Source organism: Pithys albifrons, chromosome 6 (genome assembly GCF_047495875.1).
Source record: "Pithys albifrons albifrons isolate INPA30051 chromosome 6, PitAlb_v1, whole genome shotgun sequence".
Lineage (NCBI taxonomy): Eukaryota > Metazoa > Chordata > Aves > Passeriformes > Thamnophilidae > Pithys > Pithys albifrons.
In genome coordinates, this window is record NC_092463.1 from 47,141,305 (window position 1) to 47,164,834 (window position 23,530).

General features: G+C 44.6%; 1 protein-coding gene across 2 annotated transcripts in view; it reads left to right on the forward strand.

Annotated features, from left to right (window-relative positions):
• CRACR2B (calcium release activated channel regulator 2B) overlaps positions 1–23,530 on the forward strand; it is a 51,661-nt gene that overhangs the window by 14,426 nt on the left and 13,705 nt on the right. For both annotated transcript variants that reach the window (XM_071558747.1, XM_071558746.1), the window contains exons 2-10: positions 9,871–10,126; positions 10,688–10,799; positions 13,403–13,574; positions 15,655–15,801; positions 16,100–16,190; positions 16,311–16,403; positions 19,306–19,493; positions 20,170–20,241; positions 20,667–20,721. In XM_071558747.1, the coding sequence (XP_071414848.1) occupies positions 9,914–10,126; positions 10,688–10,799; positions 13,403–13,574; positions 15,655–15,801; positions 16,100–16,190; positions 16,311–16,403; positions 19,306–19,493; positions 20,170–20,241; positions 20,667–20,721 (1,143 nt within the window). In that variant the 5' untranslated portion in view covers positions 9,871–9,913. The remainder of the gene's footprint in view (positions 1–9,870; positions 10,127–10,687; positions 10,800–13,402; positions 13,575–15,654; positions 15,802–16,099; positions 16,191–16,310; positions 16,404–19,305; positions 19,494–20,169; positions 20,242–20,666; positions 20,722–23,530) is intronic.

The window sequence follows — 23,530 nt, forward strand, 5'->3', positions numbered from 1 at the left end:
GACTCTTTGCTTTTGCGAACTGCTGATTTGGAGTAATAGCTGAATATTAGAATATGTGAGATTGTGACACTTTCTTGTGAAATGGATGCCTTGAGTTGGTCAGATTAAAAACTAAAGATTTTGTGCTTTGCATGCTTTGTGAAGGTGACTAGAAATTTTTCTTTAAAAACATTTGGCAGGAAATTTTCCATTCTCTCTCATAAACATCCCTACTCCTCTCTGCCCCTGCATCACTGTTCCTGCTGTGGGCTTCTGACTCAGTGACAGCTTTTGTCAACAGGGGAATATTCCACCCCACAACCCCCCTCCAGTAATTTTACCTTTCCCAGAGCAGTTGGACATGTTGAACAAAAGCACCTCTCAAACAGCATCTGCTTCCAAGTTTGCTTTAAATGCTGTTCCTTGCTCTGAAAGCTCCGTGCAGTAAGCTGTGCCTGGTAGACAGGGAGCAGGTGCCTTTCAGTTGCACGTGTTATTCCACTTTGTGGAGGAGCAGTTCAAGGCTTGTTCTTGCTCAAAACATTCTTTAGTTTTCTGTGTTGCAGAAATCTGAGGCTTTTTGTGGTTGTTCCCCCTGAATGAGAAAGGGAGAGGGTATTTCTGATATCTTCTACATTCAAACTGATGCTTTCTTTACCTGGATTCAAGATTTTACCTGTGTCCCCCTCAGTGGTCTGACAGCCAGGAGGTTTCTCTACTCAGAGCATGGATTTCATCCTTTTCCAGTGTACAGGTTACACTGGCATTTCAGGTAAGGTGTTTTGCATAGCACAGCCAACACCTCCTTAGCTCACAGGAAGGAGTGAGTTTTTACCTTTATAAGCAGTGTTAGCAGGGCAAATCATGAGCTGAGAGGTAACCAAGTGTCATGTACCTGTGCACACGGCAATTTTCATCTCTGCAAGGCAGAGAATGAGTTAAATTTCTTCTTGGAAATTGGCTTCACCAGCTGCCTTAGCTCTGTTTGTTATTTTAACAACATTTGCAGAAAGGTCATACTGTCCATGGGTCTCACACATCCCTTCTGGGCAAAACCAGTACAGCACCAGCCACAGACAGGCTTCTGCAGGGAGTTGTGGTGCCTAGAAATTCTCTCCGCACTTGTGCCTACTTGTTAATATTTGCAAACTTTTTTTGTCCTTGAAGTGCATCTCGCAAGTCCAGAATAGTGAGGTAAAGCTTTTCCTGCTGGTGCCATTGCTAACGTGTAACCTAGAAAATACTGTGGAGGTAAGATAGTGGTGTGCAGTTCTCAAGATATTGGAGATGCATTTTCTGGGATGAGGAAAAGATGCTTGAACTGCATGCATCACCCCTGCAGTTGTAGCCCTCTGGATAAGGAGGTTTCAGGTGCTGCAGAGAACTTGCTAGCTCAGCCCTTGAAGTATTTCCAGAACACTGATGAAGTATGTCTAGCTCTCCACCAGCTAGAGGTGTATGTCTAACTCTCCACTGAGGTATACCTCCTTTTAGCCTGATTTTTTTTGTCTGTAGGACACCAAGTGTGGTTGCATTTCCTGAGGGCTGTGGAAGAGCCTGGTGTACCCAGTGCCTTTGCTTATTGCAGGGAGTGAAAAGAGTCTCCACAGCAGCATTTTCCCTGATGTGTCCTCAGTCAGCTGCAGCAGCCAAGGCCCTGTTTTCCTTGATGACATCTTAGCTGTTCAATAACTAGTGGCAGGAGCAGCAGAAGTGTGCTGACTTCTAGTTGTTGTCTCTGATACAACCAGCTCTGCACTCAAGTGCTCCCTTCTCTAAAGAGGCAGGTAAAGGCAGAAGGGAATTAGCAGTGATGTTCAATTAAACAAGCTGACGGACTGCCTCGGGTTTATGTCATTTCCTGAAGAGCTTTAAATGCCAGCTTAAGTTTGAAGTCGTCTTCCTTCTGGGGCATTCCTGCCTGCCTCACCAGCTCTTGGAAAAGAGGAGTAGAAGAGAACAGGAATCTCCTTTGCCTGGGCTCCCAGTGCTTAGCATTTGCTTTCAATCAAAAATGATCCAGCATGTCCGACGTCAAGCACCAAGTCCTCTGTCTTATATCCTCCTTTTCCCACACCTGAGTGGGCAAAGAAGGTTTCTTTGCCTCCTGCCTACACACCTGGCCCACAGGTATCACCAGCAGAGCTTGTATTCTGTGGTCAACATTGTTTGTGTTACACAGGCATAATCTACCTTCTGATTGCTGAACTCGGAGCAGCATCTGCCTCCAACTTCACTACACTGTTAGTGGTGTTTAGCTAAGGTGAATAAAGACTGTATTACCTCTTCATAACTAAAATATCCTCTTTCTCAGTTCTTGAGCTGGTGGTCCCTGTCCTCTAACAACTGCACATTTGTTGTACAACATGAACAGCAGGACATGATACTGCTCAAGGCCTTTTCTGCTTCACTAAAAGATGTTTGCTTCCTGTTGGCTAATATTGTCCTTTGTGATGTGCAGTGTGATCTCCAGCCTATGAAAATACAATTAATTCTTCTTCTTGAATCCAAAGGGTATAATGTTGCTTTTATTTCCATTACTCTGCTGCTACAGTATAGAAGATGAGTCCTTATGTTGCACTGTATGTTATATAATGTTCTCTCTTAAAAAAAAAGTTTCAGGAAACCTGTAAGCCTTTGTAAAGTGAAGAAATTTGTGAAATTTTAGTTGTTGCTGTTTGTCATGTCTTATTGCAGGCATGCTCTTTATTTTCTGAAAAATTGGCTGTGTGTTAGTTATATTGACAGATCCAAGACCATTAGCTGTTTATGGAAAAAATGTGGTTTGGATTTTGTTTTTAATTGCTGAGAATTAACTCTTGGCCCAAATATTATCAGAGGAAAAACTGATGCTTTCTCTCTCCATTCCCCAAGCAAAACAACCCAACAAAGCCAAAACCCCAATTAGCAGGAGAGGTTCCAGTGCAAACACGTGCCCTCAGTGTTTGCAGCGCGAATGCTGTGCCAGGGTGAGAGAGCTGCAAAATGCCACTGGCTCGAGATGGGCATAGCTGGGGAGCAGCATGAGGGTGTGATGGAGGATTTGTGGCGATTTCTGGGGTGAAGGGTATTGTTTTGGTATGTTGTAGATACCTGTCTGTGTTGCAGACTTGTCATATTGATAGTTCTTGGCACACATTGGTGCTTTCCATTGTGCTCTTGAATCAGGAAGCATAACTGAGTGCAGTTTTAAGAAGTTTATTTGTTCACCTCTTGAAATGGAAAAAGAAAACTGTTACCACTCTCAAGTTGCTTGGAGATAGGAGCAGAGAGTCTGCATCAAAGTTTCCCCAAGGCAAGTTTTTTTTACCAAAGATCTTTCACCAAAGATCCTCCACTTTGAGGAGCTTTGATGAGGGAAATCATAAATTGCATCAGAGCCCCTCTTTTAAGTTGCTCTTCAGAAAGTCAGAGCTTGGGATATATCTCTATATCCTACTGACATATCCCATGATGAAGTCATCCATTGATACTGCAGCACGGGTTAGCTCAGGGCTATCAAGCTGGGCTAATCCCCGGCTGAATAAACAACACAAAGGTTCCTGGATTCGTTCCTGTTTCCTTAAAGGGATACCGTCAAGTGCAGGCAATTAAAAGAGAGAGAATAAAAGTGTAGCTCTAGATATGAACACCTGATTTCAGGCTGTCTGCTCAGGGTGTGTATGGATTTCTTAGGTTTTTCTAAAGAAAAAATCCTCACAAAACAATTGATGTTCTTCTCATTTTTTGGTGTATATCTTTTCCTGCCACTTCCTTTGGGAAGGGAGAACCCAACAACCACCCAAACAAATTCCAAACAATGGAAACAAATTTCCTAGAGAAGAGAAAGAGCAAAATTAATTTTGAAAAAAGTACACTAGAGAAATAACTATTTTCTTTTTGCTCTCCTCCCAGCATTTTCAGGCACCATGGCAGAACCTTTTAGAACAATTTCCACCAAGTGGGTACCCGGTTCCTTTAAGCAGCTTTTGGAAATTAAGTCTGTGTGGCAGTCAGTTTGCTACAAGGGTCATTGTCTTTCCCTGGCAAGCCCTCTGCTCTGCCTTCACCTGGTCAGCTTTGCATGGCTATGGTTTTGTCAATGCATTTAAAATATGTACTTTTTCTGTGTAACTAGGATAATAACTGTAAATATGTATATATGATCAGTGAATCTCACAGTACTATAAAATCTGGAATGTGTAGATGTGACTGTGACCTACAACACTCAGTTTTTATAGTAATTATTAATTTTCAAAACTTGGGAGCAAAAGGAATGTAGAAGAAACAGAACAAGTGGCATATGTTTGATATCAAATGGTTTAAGGAGCTGGGAAGCTTTTATTGCCCTTTTCTTTTAAAACTTACCTGTTACTCATGTGCTCCTGGGTGATGATTCCACTCCATGAGCAAGCAACAAATGCTTTGTACTACTGCAGATTGGTGTGTGTTTGCTGTCATTCTGTAATTTGCTGAAGCAACAGGCCTTCAGCTGCAGGGATCTGTTACCCAGCCCTTCTCCTCTTTGTGTAATATTTGCTCATGTATGGGATTAAACCTGTTTTATCCAGTGTATGTGCCAGGAGTGTGGTCAGTGTGCACCTACACACCTGGTGAATTCCTACTTTCAAAGCTGTAAAACTATTTTTCTGTATCAGGAGCAGAAACGAAAGGGTGTGTGTTCTTCTGATTTGTTTAAATAAATGGTTTAAATATTTAGCTTTAGTATGGGGGTGGTTTTGTTGTTTCTAATAATATTGTCTTAGGCAGAGATAGAGGAGGATGTCTTTTGGGAAACTTCCCAGCAAGTATCTGGGCACTTTAGTTTGTGGTACACTTTGGCCACCTACTATGTATCTATAATGATGATTATTCTTTAATGCTCCTTTCTACATCTATGTCACCAAAAATTTAGTGGTACAGGAAAGCAAAAAACTGCTTTCTCTTACAGCTCTACAGGGCCCAAACACGACTTGTTCTGTAATCCTGGGTAAGCCACATAAGCCAGTTGTGCTTAGTTTTTTCCTCCTTCATTAACTGTTGATTCATTGTCTTGCACTGGGGAGGACTGCTAGGAATGCAGCGTATTCAGTGCATGTACAATGCCCTGTGGGGAACAGGGTCATCTAAGGACCAGCTGTGGAAAATTTGGCTGCATTGCCCACTTTCCTTTCCTCCTTGTCACTGGGCTGTGAAAAAAAACCCCAACAAACAAAAAAACCCACTCCAAAGTTCTCATATGCACATGGTGGTCATGGTCACATAGATAAGGGCTTGGCTGTTGATAGCATTTCAGCCATGGCTTTCCTCTGCTTCTTTAACAGTGCTTATGGCTACAATGAGAAGCTTTCTGAGACAGTAAATGGGAAACTGTGATTCTGTAGTGCTGCCTTCAAAGAAGTATCTCTCCTTTCCAGGAGAAGCACCTTGGGTCCGTTCTTCTGTTTGCTGAAATTCTCATTTTCTGTGTCCAAGTTTTTCATTCTTCAGTTTTGTGGCTTTGAAATTATTTTGGTGCTTAAGTTTCACATGTAATTATTAGTCACCAGGAACTGAGTCTTAAAATAAAGTGCCAGCTGTCACAAGCATCAGGAACCAAACTGGAGGGGCTGACAGTCTATAGGCCTAGGCAGGTGACATTACTTATCTAGGGCCATATGGCCAGCTGAGTCAGGATTAAAATTCAAGTCTTATGATTCCACCAAAGAATGCCAAGCCCATGGGATCCAGTTGACTTTCTGCAACAGTTTTGCACAGGACAAACCTCTGTTTATGCCTCAGGTGATTACGAATATTCATGTAAGACTAGTCTGAGTTACTTCAGTTTAGAAATAAAAGACCTGATGTCAGCTGTCTTTATGGCAGTCAATTTTCCATTCTGTGCTGTGTCTGAGAAGACCAATGTTTCTTTCCAGGCTGAGAAAGTTGTGTTGCAGGAGCAGGTGAACTTTTGCTGCTGAGCCCCAGCACACACCACAGCTGGAGATACCTGGTGTAATCTGCAGGACTAGAAGACTGGCTTTTTCTTAAGCTCTGTATCAGGTTGTTTGGGTGCAGAACACTGCCCAAATCTGGACTGGGCAATATCAGAGCTGACCTCGAGCACAGGCAGCCAAACCTGTGGGGTGGGGGAAGATGGGGCTGGAGAAGAACATTCCACATTGGGGTTGACCAGGGTGACTGGAGCCCACTGGTGCCCCCCATGTCCCTGGCCCATTAGATCTCCCAGGCCCTGGGCGGAAGAGTTTTTGTTTTCCTAACACAGTTACTGGATGTGAAGGTGGCAGAGAACTCTTGTTTGAGCTGAAGCTGGGACTCCATCTCTTGTGCAGTTGATGCTGGACAAACCATGTACCCAGAAAACTGGAATAGTCCCATGAAGCTTTCTCAGCACTCACTGACTGCAGCAGGCACACCATTTCCATCAGCATGTGGCTAGTAGCTGGCAGATGTCAGGGAAGTCTTCTCTCTGCTTGTCCTGCTGTTTTTCTTCCCTCACCAGTAATTAATGGCCACTGTTGAGGGCAAGATGCTGGGCTAGACAAGCTCTGCCATGACCCACTGCAGACATTTTTGTGATGGAAATCAATAGCCCAAGACCCAGAGATCATCCTGACTCCAGGCTAGGTGTGGAAGTTAGTTCTTAACTGGGACACACTCAATAACTACCTTTGCCTGCCAGAAAGGACCTGGAAAAATTAATTGTCAGGAAGTTTTGGTCACAACTGCTGGTTTTGCCACTGGAGGTGGTTTGACTTACCTTGCTGTCAGAGCCTGGCAGGTTTGCCTGGCGGAAAGCATTATCTGCCTGTACCTGTCTTCTCTGCCTTTGCCACTTGTGTCAGGCAAGCATGGTGTTTCCCAAGCTGATCCTGCACCCAGACCAGCTCTGCTTGCCTCAGGTTTGGATACCAGTCCACAGTTTTGGTACTCTAGTCACCTCAGCCTCTTTCAAAGAGGTCCTTCAGTGATGTTGTGCATCTTGCTTATGAAGCTGCTTCTGCAGTACTTTGCAGTGATGATCTGTAACTGGGGAAGGTGCGACAGCTCTTGTTGGACTGAGATCTGCTTTGTGCCTCATCTGCACTTGCAGTATGCAGTGCCCTTACAAACAGGGATAGAGAGGAAGAGCTTCTCAGTCATGGGCTCCTGGGAGAGAAGTCCCTCAGAGTTCTCTCTGACTTGCTACTTTGTTCCTCTACAAGTGCTGTCTTGCCATTGAAAAAGCCACATCTGGCTTGAAGCCGCTGGAAGCAGCTTGGACAAGAGATTCCCTGCTCTGAACATTGAATTAATGGGCTTGGTCTTTTACATGAGTAAAATCCTTTCAGACTGTTGTCCTCGTTAGGCTCTCAGCTCTTCTAATCAAGAGGCTTTTAGCTCAGCCAGTGTTTAGGAGCTACAGTACAGCTGGGCTTTTGCTAAAATGAGGAAATACTAGAGGTAGGGGTGTAATGGGTTGGATTTCAGCTTCAAAAATGTCCTGAGAGAGAACAGAACATCCTCCTTGTGCCGCCTTTTGTTTGCTGCAGCAAAGCTGGGGAGACGTCAACTGCGTGGGCTGCTCTGGCTTTTGCAATAGAAGCTGATAAGAAAGTAAGATCATCTTTGCTTCTAGGGACCTCTATTTCAGAAAACATGTTACTCTTTTGTGCCTTTTCTTATTCTGGCTGTTTTCTGCAATTTTATCATGGCTCTTGCTTTGAACTCCCTTTTTCTTTCCTCCCCTGCTGCTGCCTGTGCTCACCATCTGGCACAGGGTGCTGCTTGTGCTGCAGCTGTATCTGCACAAAGAATGGGTCTGGTAAAAAGCTTCAGAAAAGTGGTCTGTAGCAGCCAATAATTATCATTCATCCATGTGGCTGTTATTCCTCACTGTAATCACCTGTAAAATCTAGGCAACAGAAGATACTTGGGTCTTTTTTTCCTCATTTTCTTTCAAAGCTAGCTTTGCAACTTTCCCTTGAATGTGAAAAGTAAGCTGGTGTTTTTTCTGACCTCTTTACTACTTGCACATACAGAGTTGCCATCAGAAACAAGCTGTCTGTCCAGCTAATGGATAGAATCAAACTTTAGTCTCTAAATTTTGCTTCCTTGGCTCTATAACACAAAAAAGGCCTGGTATGAGGGATTGTTTGAAAAAGAGCCTTCTTACTTCTTCCCTCCTTTCTTCTGGTGTATTCCCCAAAGCATGGGTCCAGTACTGTGCCCATTGCTTGCCAGGGATGTCTACTTCATTAGAAATGTACAATAGTACCCATTTATAGGTAGTCTTCTGCAGAGTTTCAAATAAATATTTTCTCAAGTGACACTAAACAGAAGTGCCCTGGAAAAACATTGATTTGAAAAAGAGAGTGAAGTGTTCTGCTTGTTCTTTGAAGCAGAACCACCATCTGGCTCACAAACCAGCCATAATAAAAGGAGTCAAATAGCATGGTATGTAATTGCCTTCTCCTTTTGTGTCAGCTTTATATCGTTCTTGCATGTGACATTCTTGCTGGCCATCGTGCTCTTTATCCTCCCATTGTACCAAGAGTGCAAACAGAATTTGTTTGTTATCATGGCATCTGTACATGGCTTTTAATTTCTTGGAGATTAAAAAAAAAAAACAAGGAAGCCAACCCCCCATCCCTCTTTGTCCAGCACTGTGTAAATCTGCTTTCAGCCTGCTTGCACAGCTCACTTCTGTCCTGCAATGCAGAACACAGATCTGCAAAAGGAGAAATCTAGAGCAACCTGTGCAAAAAGGCTTTAAAAACGTGGTGGTGTTGCTGAAGAAAAGTTGTCTGGAGGGTGTTACGTGGCATCAGTAAGTTGGAAGGTAGGTTGGGGTAGGGATGCATTGTATGCCTCTTTAAACTCACAGTGCTGTGCTTAAATGGGTGCTCCATTCCTAGCCTTTTTGCTTTAGGTACTTGAAATAATGGGAATTATTTTCTTTGGCCTCTGAAATGTCTCCATAGTTGTGCGATTTCCTTCCTATGAAGGTGAACATTTCAGATTAACATTCTATTTGGCAGCTTATGAGCTCTCAAACAGAGGTTTGAAGGCAAGGGATCAGGAGTGCCCAGTTTATTAAATTTTTCCCAGTGTAGGAATTGCCTGACCTTTATTTGTGCTGTAATAGCATAAAAAAAGTTGGAGTTACTAGTTGGAAAGTGTTAACAAGAAAATGTCCCTCTAGAGGTGGAAAGCCAGAAAGGGGACCTGGGTAGGAGAGGGCTGGGAGAAACATTTCTTCTCTTTCCTCTGTCACTTGCACAGATCTTAACTCCTGTCTGCTGCTGTTCTGCTTTGGGTTCTTGCAGTTTTGATGCAGGTTTGTATTCAAAGGTGGTGCAGAAAAGCAACAAGAGTACATGTTACTAGTAAATCACCAAGACCTGGCAGAAGCAGCTTGCAATGTTTGAGCCTCCTGTCTCAGCTGATGTGGGACCATGACTGTGTTTCCACATAGATTTACCTGTATGCTTTAATATTCCCTTTCCAGTCTCTCATCTCTACTGAAACCTTCCCTTGGCAGCTGGCTTGCACCAGCAAAGAACTCATGCTGCCCTGTAGGTCTGAGCCAGAGGAGAAGGGAGGGCAAAAGAGTATCCCTGCTCAGTGCAGGGTCTGGAGCCCATCAGAGGTGTAGGATTATGGCTGTGTGGAAGGCTTAGTTACACCCATGTTGTGTACAGTGTACCTGCATGTGGTGTGTATCTCTGGCACAAATTCACTTTCCCTGCTCTGCTCAGTGCATAGAATCATGGAATGTTTTGGCTTGGAAGAGAGTTTTAAAGGTTATCTAATCCAGATACGGATGCTGAATATTGTTACTTCAACCGCCAAGGGATGTAACTAGATCATGTGTGGGTTGGAAGTGAAGGGTCATGTGTTTGACTGGGTTTTCTGTTTCCTGCCCCACAGCTCTTCTGTTTGCCCATGCCCTGAGGGAAAAGACTTTGAGAAGATGGAGAACCAGAGGGGAGTGCTCTTGGGATATGTCCACTGGGAAGGAGAAGAGGAAGGGAATGAGGAGGATCAGGCGGCTTCTTGTGTTTCTCCTTCCAGCCAAACAAGCAAACTGGAAGATGTTGAGGTAGAGATGCTTGAGAAGGCAAGGGAGCTCTTTCAGCTGTGTGACAAGGATGAGAAGGGTTTTATCACCAAAATGGACATGCAGGTGAGAGGAAGAAACTATCCCCTGACCTGGGAGGATCTGTAAAGTCATGGGTGGCAGAAAAGGGGAGAATGTGGCGTGTCTTTACTTTTGGTGATTGTGGCTATGCACATAGATACTGTCTCATTCAGATTTCTGGAAGCCACTATGCCACAGCCAGCTGCTAGGAACCAAAAATCCCAGGAGGACCTTGCACCTCCAGGGAATTCCTCAGACAAGTTGGACTGCAATTCCAACCTCTGGGAAGGGAAAGAGAGGGAGACTGAACTACAGACAGTGGTTCTGAAGCGGAGGAGGAGCAGGGTTGAGCTCCCTCCAAACAAAATAACCTGAAATTCCCTCTCCTCAATTCTAGTTGAATCATCCAGTAATGGTGTCACCATATCCATGGCTCCAGACAGGTGTTTGTGTCATCACTCAGCTCTGCTGGCAGACTGTCACATCCTGGACAGGATGCAGTGCTGAAGGGGCACATTGTTGTGGGCCAAAGCTGAGGATGGCAGGGACAGTCACAGGGAAGACTTGTGCCATGCCGCAGGTTTGTTCATTCTTTTATCTTTGCAGCGGCTGCAGAGTGAACTGCCCCTAACCCTCGAGCAGCTGGAGACTGTTTTCGACAGCTTGGAACAGAACAATAAGGGATACCTGACACCTGTGGAGTTCAGCATGGGACTAGGTAAGGACTACACAGAGGCAGAAGAAGGCAAAACCCCACCTGTGACATGATGATTTTTGTTGGTAAGAAAGAAAGTGCAGTGGTTCTGCTAAAGCTGCCCCAGCTATGCAGGACAACACCCCATGCTCATGTGAGTATCCCTGGAGTAGGTGGGTGTGCTATATAGCTATCCTCCTTCACAAGGCTTTGCATTGCCTTCTTCCACAACAGTTACCTGCCTACTTGGTAGAGCCAGCTTTTCCACATCTCCTACTGAAGATGGTACGTACTGCAGCCGCTATCGGCTGTCTGACCCACAGTTGTTCATCTGGATAAGGACCCTCATTAGACACAGGAACAGAAACGTGCCTCTTGGCAACTGTCTCCGGCTGGTAACAGTGCTGTTCAAGGGCATTATGAGTCCTGTTAGTAGTCTAGAACACTGGCAAATGAGCTTTTGTTTTCTTCTTACAGTTGTCTTTTCCAAACACTAGGAGAATGCTGCTCGCGTACCAGAGTCCTCACGCAGCAGCACATGCTTAGTTGCCTTAGCTGGTTGTAAGCTCTCAGAAAATCTGCACCTGTTAGCACCTTCCTTGGACATGTAGAGGTGTTAAGTGTATGAGGTCAAAGCAAGTGAACACAGATGGTCTAGGGTTTTCAGAAGCGACTTTGCTGTCCTGATTGCTCAGATTTTGGCTGCTCTTGTCTTTGTTACAACTTGGTGGGGAGGGCTTTTGGTGCTTCAATTTGAATGGTTAGAAACAGCCACTGTGAATGGAGAACTTGCAAACATTTCCTTTGAATAAACCCAGAAAGCTGTGTCTTGGGACAGTCTGTTCAGGGACTGTTTTAACCCACTGAGTGATTGCAGACTATGCCTATTTCTGCCCTGTGCCCCTGCCCTGTTGGCCGATTCCTCTGCCTTTGCCAGTAACAAGAGTAATCTCAGGAGTGTGGACTTCCCTGTCCAGCACTATGTAGAAGGTGAAAAGGCACCATTTGGGCACCTTGGCATCCACAATGCCCTCTGTGTTATGACTTGGTTATTCCAAAATCTTGTTGTTTGAGGCATTTGTCTCAGCCACAGCCACAGATGGGCATCATGAGGGCATGTGCCTTGGTGCCATTGCTGGTAGAGGTAGGCAAGTTTTCTCTTTGTGTCAGGTACCCTGTGTTGGCAGCCTGGCTCCATGGTGCTTGCTCCAGCCTAGGCAAAACACTTAATTTCTGCATTCCTTTTCTTTACATTAATTCTGAAATCCTTTTCAGACTTTGCCTCTAACTCAAGAGTTTAGCCTAGTCTATTGCTGTGCTCCTTATGAAGTGTACAGGTGGGAATCACGGGAAGCTGTTCAAGCTGCAGTCAAGTCTGCTTCTTGAGGAGGCTTTCTTGCTCCTTCTAGAATGTCAAAACAATCTTCAGATCATTCTCTACCTCAGTTTTCCAATCTCTACCTCAATTTTCCCATCTGTAAAAGACAGATAACAAGACATAATGACTCTTTCTTTAAAGCAGACATCAAAAGTGATTAATCTAAGCCCTTCTCCTTAATTAGCTGTCTGAGCAACAGGCTTTAAACTGAGTAGGGGCTGTATCTCCACACTGTGATTTTTTTTATAGGACATTTTAAGAGTGGGAGCAAAGCAGCTCAATTCTGGACATACGAAGCTAAGAAATGGTAGAGTTAAGTCCCTTGAGATACAATAATGGTGTAAGTTTTTCCCCTAGAGCAGCTTCATGTTCTCATCTGTACTCTGAATATCCCTGACTCCTGGTCTTGCAGATGGGATGTAATTTTTGCCTTTTGAGTCAAGCAGATATGTTTTGGAAAGGAAGAGTAACTGCTGATGAAGGTCCAACATCTGTATACAGGATGGAGGCCTATGTTTAGGATAGGATTGCTTGATTTGTTTCTTTGAGAAGAATTTGTTCCCAGTAACAGTGTTTGTCACATGCCTTGCGTAGTATGAGGTTCTCGTGGCATTAGTGTCTCAGTATGAAACAAAATCCAGAGAGCTGGAAGCCTTCCATATGTGGGATGGGACAGGAGGAGGTGCTCAGAGGGTAAGTTCATTCGGTTCAGACACTCTACACAGTTCTAGCAAGAGGCTCTTCTTGTCCTGTAGTGCTTGAATGAGAATAGATGTAGCACATGAGAAGGGAGGGGTAATGAGCTCCTCGTCACTTATATTTAAGCTGAGGGACTGAGGCATGGTACTACTCAGGGCTGGGCATGCATTCCTGAAGGAACTTGTGGGATCACTGGTAACTGAACCCACAGTGCCGCTCTGTGGGAGCGAAGTGACCTCCTGCTGCATGTTTTCCATGCTGAGAATCCAAGGCCGTGGGTGGTAGATCATCTTCACACAGATACGAGCAGAGCCCTGACAGCCTGTTGTTGGACTGGGAGCCAGTTTCAGTCCCAGCATTGCAAACTGGACACCGACGTCACTCAGGACGTCAGAACGGCGGCTCCTGACTGACCCAGAGCTGCATTCTCCCCCAGCAGCGTGCAGGCAGCTGCTCGTGGAGCTCTGTTAGGCTGCCATGCAAACAGCAGCTTATTAAATGACATCCAAATTGACTTTCTTTATTCTCTTCTTTCCTCTCCCTCCACCAGGAAAGTTAATAGGGATTGAATTGTGCCAAGGGGCTGGGAGAATGGATCACTCCAGACATGAGGAGACCTTTGAGTCAGGCTGGTCAGATGACTTGGACCCAGCAGATGATGATGAAGAGACAAGATTCTGTTCCATGATGGAGCAGCTTGGAGCAGCCCAGTTATTTGAAGAGTAAGTAGGGGAGTTGCATGGCATTACTTCTAACCTGTTTTGATATTGCAGTCCCAAAACTTCAAAGTACCAGAAAAAGTCAAAGAGGTGAACTGAGCTGCTTGCTCTCTGGTGCGCTGCTTGTATTGTCATATGCTTGGCAGCAATTGCAGTGAGGTCTGGGTTTTCTCATCAGTTCCCAATTACTTTTAGCTCAGTGCTTTTTGCAAAGAGTTTCCCAAAACTCAAGTTACACTACAGCTGTAGAATACAACAGTTGGTGCCATGGAAGTCCAGCAAAGGTAAAAATGATGTGTGACTGTTCATGTATTTTCAGATAACCAAGAGTCTCTGTGAAAGATGTGTGCTCAAGGAGTTGTTTGGGACTGGGCTGATCTTGAAGAGTGTGAAATGCTAAGCTGGGCAAGGAATGCTTACCTGAGCCTTGAAACTTGATATTAATGCTGTGGGCATGTGGCATCAATACAGTCTGCTGGCCCCAGTGTCATCCAGCCTGTTTTTAGGCTTTCCAGAGTGAAGTATAATGCATAACTGGTTCTTACTGAGGCACAGCTGCAGGGGCTGGGGTGCTAATTGCATCTGTGGCAGTAATTTTTTTCAGGCACTGTAGTCCAACAGCATTGCCAGTTCACAGGGAGCAGCCCAGGTTAGGAAAGGAGGTGGACAAGATCCGAGGCAGAAGCTGAAAGTGAAGGAGTTTGCTGCTTTCAGAGCTTTGTCTGTCATGAAACAGACGTTTTTTGTCTCCTTTGCATTGTGATGCAAAGCACCTGCACATTTTTAATGCTGAACAACTTCTACCCTGAAAAATTCTGGAAAGCTGTTATGCCTCAGATAATTGGATGACACTGTGACAGGAAAACTGTTCTGGAAAAACAGTCTCTATTATTTATAACTTTGCTTTGAGAAGCGTCAAGTCTTTAAGTGGAATTATCCTGTATTTTATTTTGACCACTTACTTGCAGTTTTATGCAATGAGTTCAGTAGCTACTTTATGTCTTGCCTTTGTGCCAAACCAGCTGTTGTAAAGAAGTAATATAAAACAGAAGCTAATTGGGGTCAGAGCAGGAATCTGAATTATTTGTACTGTTTTCTCAAGAAAGAAATTGTTTTGTTTACTAACAGAACTCAATTTGTTCTTTTATCTAAAAGATGAAGTTTTGATGAAGTGCTATAACTTTTTCAACTTGGAACAGAAAAAGGAGGCTGTCATGCAATAGTGGTGGAGGAAATCCAGAGCTTTTTGGTTGATAATTTCATTTCTTTTTTTCACAAAGAATAGTAAGGGAAGCAAATACATATATTAAAAAAAAATCTATTTTTGTAGCGTATATAGGTATAGTAATTCTGTATATTTCAAAGCAGTTTCCCCAAAGTACTTCATAGATTTTTAAAAAACCAAAACACCTCTTCCTAAAATGAAGCATGAAGTGATGTCTGCAGGCTTTTAAGACTCTTGGAGAAAGAGTAAGTTTACAAGTCCTATGTTCAAGTTACAATTAAATATCAAAACAGTGTAATTGTTATTGCAGGTTCAGAAAAAGAGGACTGGTTTTCTGGCATTTTCTCCATTGTTATCCTGATGTGGCACCTGAGCAAATTTGCATCTTTTTTTGTGCCTCAGTTTCCAAACCCATTAAAAAAATAAGGAGAGTGGCAGGACTGGTACAGTCCTGGTGTAAGAAAAACGTCTGTGCTGTGTGCTAAAATACCTGGGCTATAACAGTTTGCTGCTTGACCATAACTCACAGAAAATTTGTTGAATATTCGTCTCTTCAAGTCTTGATTTAGACACCAAATGCCTTATTGCTGAATACTTGGAAAAATAATCATTCCAGGTTTACTTCCTAGATGATTTTTCCTCTTTCGGATTACTTCCTTTATTTTAAGCTCACATCAGATCCCACTCCACATGCATGCTCTGTCACTGTCCAACTTCCCTCTTTGCTGTGGTGGTGTAATGGAGGTCATTGCAGGAGAACAGCAATTTGTCCTGAATGCATTCCTGAGTTGGAATAACAGTCCGTAAGATGACACAGAAACTCATTTGGTTTCCTTCTCTCTTGTATGCTTGGTCTAGTCCACATGAGATCCGGGAGCTCTGGGCTCGGCTACGAAAGGAGCGTCCAGAGCTTTTATCCAATTTTGAAGAATTTCTGTTGCGAGTTTCATCGTACATAAGGGAGGTGAATCATGAGAAGGAGTCCATGGAACAGGCCCTGAGGCGGTAAGGACAACATCATGGCCGTTTGCTGTCAGGAACCAGTCGATGCTTGGGTCCTGCCTCAAATGCAAGGACAGACTGGGTTACAGGATGTAGAGATTTTTCTTGCTGTAATGAAATGACCCTTTATTGTGATCAGATCCCCATGAGTTTGTTTTGTATCAGTGCCCATCTGTAACATTTGATCTGTTTAAAATCCTTCTCAGTGCCCCACAGCTGTTAGTAGGAATCTGTTTCCACCCTTCCCTTTCCTTTCTGTATTTTGTTTTTTCCCTGACCTATGTGCACCTGCATTTTGTAGGAAGGAGTCTGACCATGACCGAGAAGTCAGGTGCCTTTATGAAGAAATGGAGCAACAGATCAAAGCAGAAAGGGAGAGGTTGGTCTGCCAGGTATCTCATCCCTCTCTTGGCTTAAGGCAATCTTCCTTTGGTCTGAAGCAGAGATGGCCAAGGAACAGCTGTTACTGTGCTGGGTGTTGTATGCATAGCTGTGTATCTTTACCTCTGCAGGAAGCACTGAGACATGACAGGAGTAACCTTCTCCAGAAGGAACTGCACAACAAAGAACAGGAGCTGGAGAAAATACTTTACCACCAGAAGAAGGTAACAGGATCCAAACCCTTTTTAAATAGGCATTTCCCATTCTGATGTCTTTTCTGGTAAGGCCTTTTCTGACCAAGAATGATGTTCATCTGCTGAGGGGTAATACTGGCTAATCTGGCACTAGCTGGTATAGTTCTCTCCTGTCTCTAAAGGTGTTGAAATGGTTTGTCAAGTAATTGCCTTGTCTTCAACTGTAATGTCTTTCTGTGAATGTTTTATACACATTTTCTTATCTGCTTTGTGTTATCTTGGCACAATCTTCCTATCAGTTGTACAATACTGGCAAGAAAGACAGGGTAAAAATTTGAAAGTTGTGAGTTTGGAGTCCCTTGTGGTGTATAAGGAAGATTTGTGTGGACATAAAAGAGCCAGATTTCTCTAGTTTTTGTTTTCTGCCTGCTGCAAAATGACCTGTAGTGAACAGCTCTGTGACACTTAGAGAGGTACATATTGTAGATTTGCCTTTAGGCACTTGATGACATAAAAGTGACATAAAAGATCAAAGTACAAACTTTACTTTAGCCTGCCATCCCTGGCATGGACATTTGTATCTGATGGTCCATTCTGAATGTCTTTTTCCTTGGTGTCTGAAGAACTGCTACGTGACCCCCCACAGAAACAAGTCATGGCAGGTACCTGTAAGGTTGCTGGTGGCTAGGGGTATCTGAGTTCGATACCTAGCTGTGATGTGGATGAAACATCACTTCTCTGAAATCATCACCTCACTGTGCAGCAGCTGGAAAAGCCAGAAAAAATGAGGTGCCATCAGGAAGGATACTGAGAATATGATAAAGGATGTATTTTTTCCTGCTGCCCACACTTTGAAGTGACTCATTTGGTGAGTGTGGTTCTGGTATCCTGTAATTCCACTGTGTCCTTCTTGCATGTGAAGGTACAGAGAACTAACATTACTAAGGAAATGGAGCATCTGCCTTAGGAAGGGAAACTGGGAAAGTTTAGACTTTATCTTGAAAAAAAGAAGACTGAGCGAGGATATGTGACCTTTATGAACTCAGGAAAGTGATGGATAAGGTCCACATCAAACTATTTCCCAAGTCCTGCAACAGAAAAGGTGAGGGACACTCAGTGAGACCAGTATAAATTTGATTTAGAAGAACATACTTTTTTACACAGAGATTAGTGCTGGACTTTTGGCCACAGGAGGCAGGGACTATTGTCAGTTCAAAAATTAATTGGACAAACAATAGGCTTGTAATTGTTTCTTAAGAGGAGGAAAAGTCAGAGATGTGGCCTGTAACATCCCCAAGTCCAGGGGCCAGAGATACTGGGGGTCTTGAGGGGAATGGACCATAGTTAGGAGCCCAGGCATGTTCTTCCTAGGTTGTATCTCCTCGTGCTGTGTGTCAAGGCAGAATACTTGGGCCGTATAGATACTTACTGTTACTCAGATGGTCATTTTTGATGCCCTTAATTCTAAGGCTTGTACTGAGCTATGTGGATAATTGGGTCCCTCTTGTGGTGTAAGACCAGTATTGCGATTGTGCTATTCTACAATTTCGCATTCAAGTACAGGCAACATAGGAGAGTTTTATGTGGTGGAGATTTCTTAGGGAGGGGCAGATGTGCTTTACTTAAAGCCTGTCCCCTGGCTTATTGAAAGATCCAAAGGATGTAAGCAGGGGTTTCTTAGTATAAACTCCACTGCTCAGCATATGTGGCCATGCTGAAATTTTCCCCAGTGTCCAAAGGACTAGAGGTCTCCAGGCAAAGCTGGGTGTGACCTGTCATTGTAGCCTCTGGGAAGGGATGTGGGGCTTGTGTTTCAAGGAACCTAGGCAAGGTCAGCTCTGTTCATTCCTGCTCATGAGTGTTGTACACATATGCTGGCAGAGAGCAAGGTAGCAAGATGAAAAGCACTTTACCTTGTGCCACAATGTGCTGCTTTATTTTTCCTTTGAGATGGGGAGAAAGTAGGCTGAGAGAAAAGACAAGCTGAAGGTGTAAATGTGGAGGCTGACTCTGCCATCTGCTACCCTGATCAGACCTGATTTCTGGTGCTATTCTCTGGTTGTAAGCATGGATTGTATACTTTTATTTTGGGCTCTAAGTTCTCAGAGGAGCGCCACACTTTCTGTGTAGTACCAGCTTCAGCAGGGGGCCCTGGTTAGCTGGTATGGCTGGCTAGATACTGTAGTGTCTGTATGATCCTTTTTGAAATGCTCTACTTGTCATCTGAGATGGGCAGGTTTGACTGCTGCATGTCTGTGACTCCTTCCAAGACTATGCCAGCCATTTGTGAGGAATTGAGTCACTGAGTATGGTTGAATATGTGACAGCAGGCTTTCAACTTCCCAAATCAGGCTTGTTAGTTGTGCTGGAGACTTGTGCTGCCTGGAGTGCAGCTGTGCCCCACTGGCATTTAAACAACCTCTCTAGCCCAAGGTCCTGTCTCCAACAGTAGTAAAGGCCACCTGATTGCTCAACCTTCCGGGTGCAGTGTGAGATGCCCCTTGGACCTCGATATATCCCTCCTTCAGCTGCCATGGGCTCAGGAAGCCCCTAAACTAGAGGATATATATCAATAACTGTGTTTATTAAGTCTCTACAGACATATTCCTGCTTCTGCTCAAATTTTTCAGTCCTCCTTTGACCCTCATTTGCACTCTGATTTCTACAATGCCTGACAGCAGCTGGCTCCTCACATTGCCTGAAGTATTTCCTCAGCGGTGCCTAATTTATTGCTTGCTGCTCAGTGCTGGCATGATGAGAGAGAATTCCTTCCAGTTCACCTTCTTGATGCTACTAGTGGACCTGTAGACCTAAGTTGTGTTTACCCCCACCTACCTTGTTTTAACATCTTCTTTAGCTTGCTTTTACAGGCACGATTGTACCACAAACCCCTCCTTCTCTGTGTTTAATCTCTCCTCTTCTCCCATTGCAGCTGGAACATCAGCTACAGGCATTGAACTCGGAGCAGCTGGAGACAAGGGTGCAGAATGAAAGGCTACGGCACCTGAATGAAAACCTGCTGGAAGAGCTGGAGAAAAGCAAATGGGAGCTGGAAGCGGTGAAGGGGCAATTACAGAAGCTTCAGAAAGAGGCTCAACTTGAGCAAGAGCAGAAGGACAGGTGGGAAAGGGCATGAAGGGAGGTGTCAGGGCAAGGACACAAGCAGAGAAGGAAGGGAAGACAAGTAGTTATAGAATAATGATCTCTAATTAGGAGCCTTGGTCTTATTAGAGGATTGCCTGTCTCCTCTTGACGAAAAGAATAAATATCTCACTGGTTGTATGGGCCTAAACAGGGAATGATACTGCTACCTCATGCCTAGCTTTAGTAGGAAATGAATATGTTCCTTGATATTTGGCTTGAAAATCAGTGCGAAAATACAGCCTCGGACTAAAGGAGTTGTCTTCTCCATGTATTTTCCAGTTCACCATCACCTCTATAATGCTCTCTTTAAAGATCCTATTCTAATCACTTGTGATCCCATTTCTGGATTAAATCTAATAATACATAGATAAAACATTGAGATGTTTCAGAACCAAATGGCAGTGACCATCCTTCCCATCTCTGGCAGCTGAGGAAATGGGCAAGTTGTGTTACCTGCCCTCAGGTTGGAGGAGTGGAGGAGAGCAGGAGAGCTGTGGTACAACCCAGCCATCCCATCTCCCACAGCAGTGCTGCTTCCTGTGAAACCGCCTAGCATAAGGCTAGGAGAATATCATGAGTGGCTCTGAGAAAGGGATCTTTGTATTTTCTCTCCCAGTAATTTATTTCTCCTCTGAAAATCCCTTTCACCCAGGGATGTGTTTAGAGTTTCCAAGAACATGCAGAAAGAGAAACAGAGTCTCCTTCGGCAGCTGGAGCTCCTCAGGTAAGGGCAAGGCTGGAGGGAAATGCTGAGCTCTTATGCATGTAAAGGGCTGAAGTTTCAGCACTCTGCTCATTTCTCCCACTGAAAGCTATGGGATTATATTCAAGCAGTGCTCAGACTCTGCTTGTTTTTCTAGGTCCAGGCAGAGTTATGCAATCTGGCCAGCTCTGGTATATCACACAGACTGTGTTATTTCACATGATAATCCCTCCTCTGGAGGAATTCAGTCTTTCGTGCTGGGTAAAAAAAACATGTGGAGCCCATTGCCTGAGCTGGGATACATGGAAATCCCAACATGTCTGTCCATAAATAACATCTTTATCTCTGTTCCAAGCTCCATTTCTGTTCTCATTTTCAAATATTAGTCTTTACTCCATTTTTGACAAGTGCCTCATTGCATCTTTCCTGTGTCTTCTTTGGAGCAGAGAGGTGAACAAGAAACTTCGAGATGAGCGAGACGCTTTTGAAGCCAAGAAGCTGGTTAGTCTAAGAAAGAAAATCCTAATTCCCAACCACCCTCCCTTCATCTGCTGCTGTTGCTGTCATCACTCAGGGGTGCGTCACTTCCACGGGGGACAATGACCCGAGCTCACAGGGCCTGGTGTGGTGCCTAATACAGACCTCATGGCACGTCTGTGCTGGAGACAAGCTCTGCTGGTTGCTGTTGCCAATTGCCCGGGTTTAACCCCAGGCACATTAGCTTGTGACTGTCACACAGCCCCATACAGGGCTGCAGTGGGTGCTGCCTGCTGCACACATGGGGTTTGCACATTGTGATGGACACTGGGCCCATGCAAGGAGGGAAATGAAGCTGGATGTGTCCCTGGAGCTGGGTGGTGAGGAAGAAGATGGATTCCCAGATGTGCTGCTGGCCTACTGGGTGTGGAGTGACACAGGAAGGTTTTGGGATTTTTCTGACCCTTTAGTTTGTAGCAGATGTTTTCAGATGTTCCTCTGGAGCAGCTCCCCATTCTGTGAACTCTGCAAGGTGGAGGTGTATCAGTAAGCTTTGTATCAGAGGGCTAGGAGAAAGCAGGGCCACTGAGGTATCTCTGGCCTTTCCCAGTTACCAAGATAAGCACAAACATGGGGTCCATTTTTAATTCTTATTACTTTTTCAGAAAGTGTCTGTGTTCCTAAATGTCAGTGGCAAGGCTGCTCCCTCCTCTTGGACCCATTCATGCCACCATGTGTCTTTGCCTGCTCTGCCACTGTGCCACACTTGAAGATCTGGAATGAGGTGCCTTGCAGTGAGGACAGGCAGTAATAGGCTGCAAGAGCCTTTCTGTCTGGTGTGTAAGGGAATATGGAAGGAAACACCAGTTTTAGGCCCCCATAGGGGATGTAATGCCCTGCTGGGAGAAAGGCTGGAATTCTTCTCCAGGTGGAGAACTTTATAAAAGAACATCAGTACTCTTGTATGGAGGTAAGGTGTGTGTACACATGCCTTTTGTGTGTTTCTGAAAGCTGAAAGTTTATGGGTTTTTTTTAGTTTTCATTTTTAAAGCTGCTAACTATGTGTATGTGCACCAGAGCTTTCTGCTCCATCTTCCAGAAGCAAATAAGCACAGTAACTCTGTACCAGAGTCTAGTGCAAGCAGGCAAAGAAAATGGTTTCTTCTCCTCTTTCCATGCATTGCGCTTCATCAGCTTCTGGGTTCCTGTGGGTGGGGTGGGTGGCCTGTGGAGACCATGGTTCAGGTATGTACCTCTGTGTGTACAAAGCTTGTCTACTTCTCCTCTATTCTCTTCTCCTGTTCCCCTGCTAGGACCTGCTTGGGGCTGCTCTGAAACATGGCAGTTGCAGGTGGACCGCAGAGAGAGTGATTGCAAAGAGGAGCTGCTCTCTCCCTTCTCCCACCACTGGTAGTAGGGAATGAGGCAGCAGGGTGAACTCGCCCTACCACCATTGCTTATCTGGCAAGGCTGCGTCATGCTGGGCAGTTGAATGCTGTACTGGAGTAAGGTCCACTTACTCCACTTCCTTTGGCCACTCTCGTTTCAGTCCGCAGGAAAGCAGGGCTCCAAGGGATTGCAGAGACACTGCTATCATCATACACCTACAGAAGATCTGCTGTCCAGCCTGTCACACTGTAAGGGAGAGAGAAAATTGCAATACTTGCCTGCAGCAGCTAAAAGGAGGGTCCAGCCTTCTGAAGGGCACCCCTAGCATGCGACACGCTCTGTCAGAGACTATCACTGCTTTTACAGGCTAAGAAGAAACCCAAGGCATTAATACCCTCTGTTAATGCTGGGAAGAGTTGTATTATTTCCATGAAGTGAAGGTGTGATGAACAGAGGTTCTTTCATAGCAATGATTTTGAAGTGGTTGGAAGGAGAGGTTGGGCTGTTTGTGGCTGATAGCAACCCAGTCACTGCTCCTTTGCTCTTCTCAGTGTCCAGCCTAATACCTTGCTCTTCATAAGAGTTTTTGGCCTTGCCAGGGTGGGCAGACCCTGGCCCCATGGCACTGTGGGACACTCTTTTGTCCCAGTGGCGGGTCACAGACAGCAATCTGTTGCTATTTCTGCCTATGTGCAAACCACAGATGGGTATTTTTAAGACCCAGGGATTGCAGGTTCAATTTCATGCCCATGACTGGTCTGGCTATGGAGTTATGCTTGCATGCTCTATGTTGACAAAGCAAATTTCATGCCTGCTTATCAGGAAGAGTGTTTTGGTACTTCAACTACATTGGACATGTATTTGTATTTCACTGATAAACCAGAATCTTTCCCATCCAAAATGCTTGTATATGTGCTGTTGTGGATCCTTGCCATTATGTGTTACTCAGCTGTGATGTTGTCTGTCCCTTTACCATCCCAGTGAAAAACCAAATGTTGCACAAACCTGGCAGGCCAATAAAGCATGGCAGAACCAACGGCAGAACATGCCCCCTTGTTTCTCCTTTCTTATCCAAGTATGTGCTCTGCAAGCTGTTTCCTCTCCAGGTAGGGTTGTGCCATAGCAGATGGTGTGGGAGTCCTTTTGCTCCACAGGTGACTTGAAGGTTGTGACTGCTCCAGTGGCCTGTAGCACAATGTCCTCCTTTCTGTGTAGCTAGAGGGTGCCCTTGAGTGCACCAGCTCAAACACTGAAAACTCCTCCACCCACGCTGGAGAACCACTGGTTGTCAGAAACAGTCTGGCTGTGATGAATGAAGTATTGCTGTGCACTTGGACGTCCTTTGCCTTGGAAAATTTGTGCTCCACAGTTGTGAGCTTCTCAGTATTGGATATTTTCTGTGGCTGGAGTTTCTCTTGAACACCAATTTTATATGTATAAAATG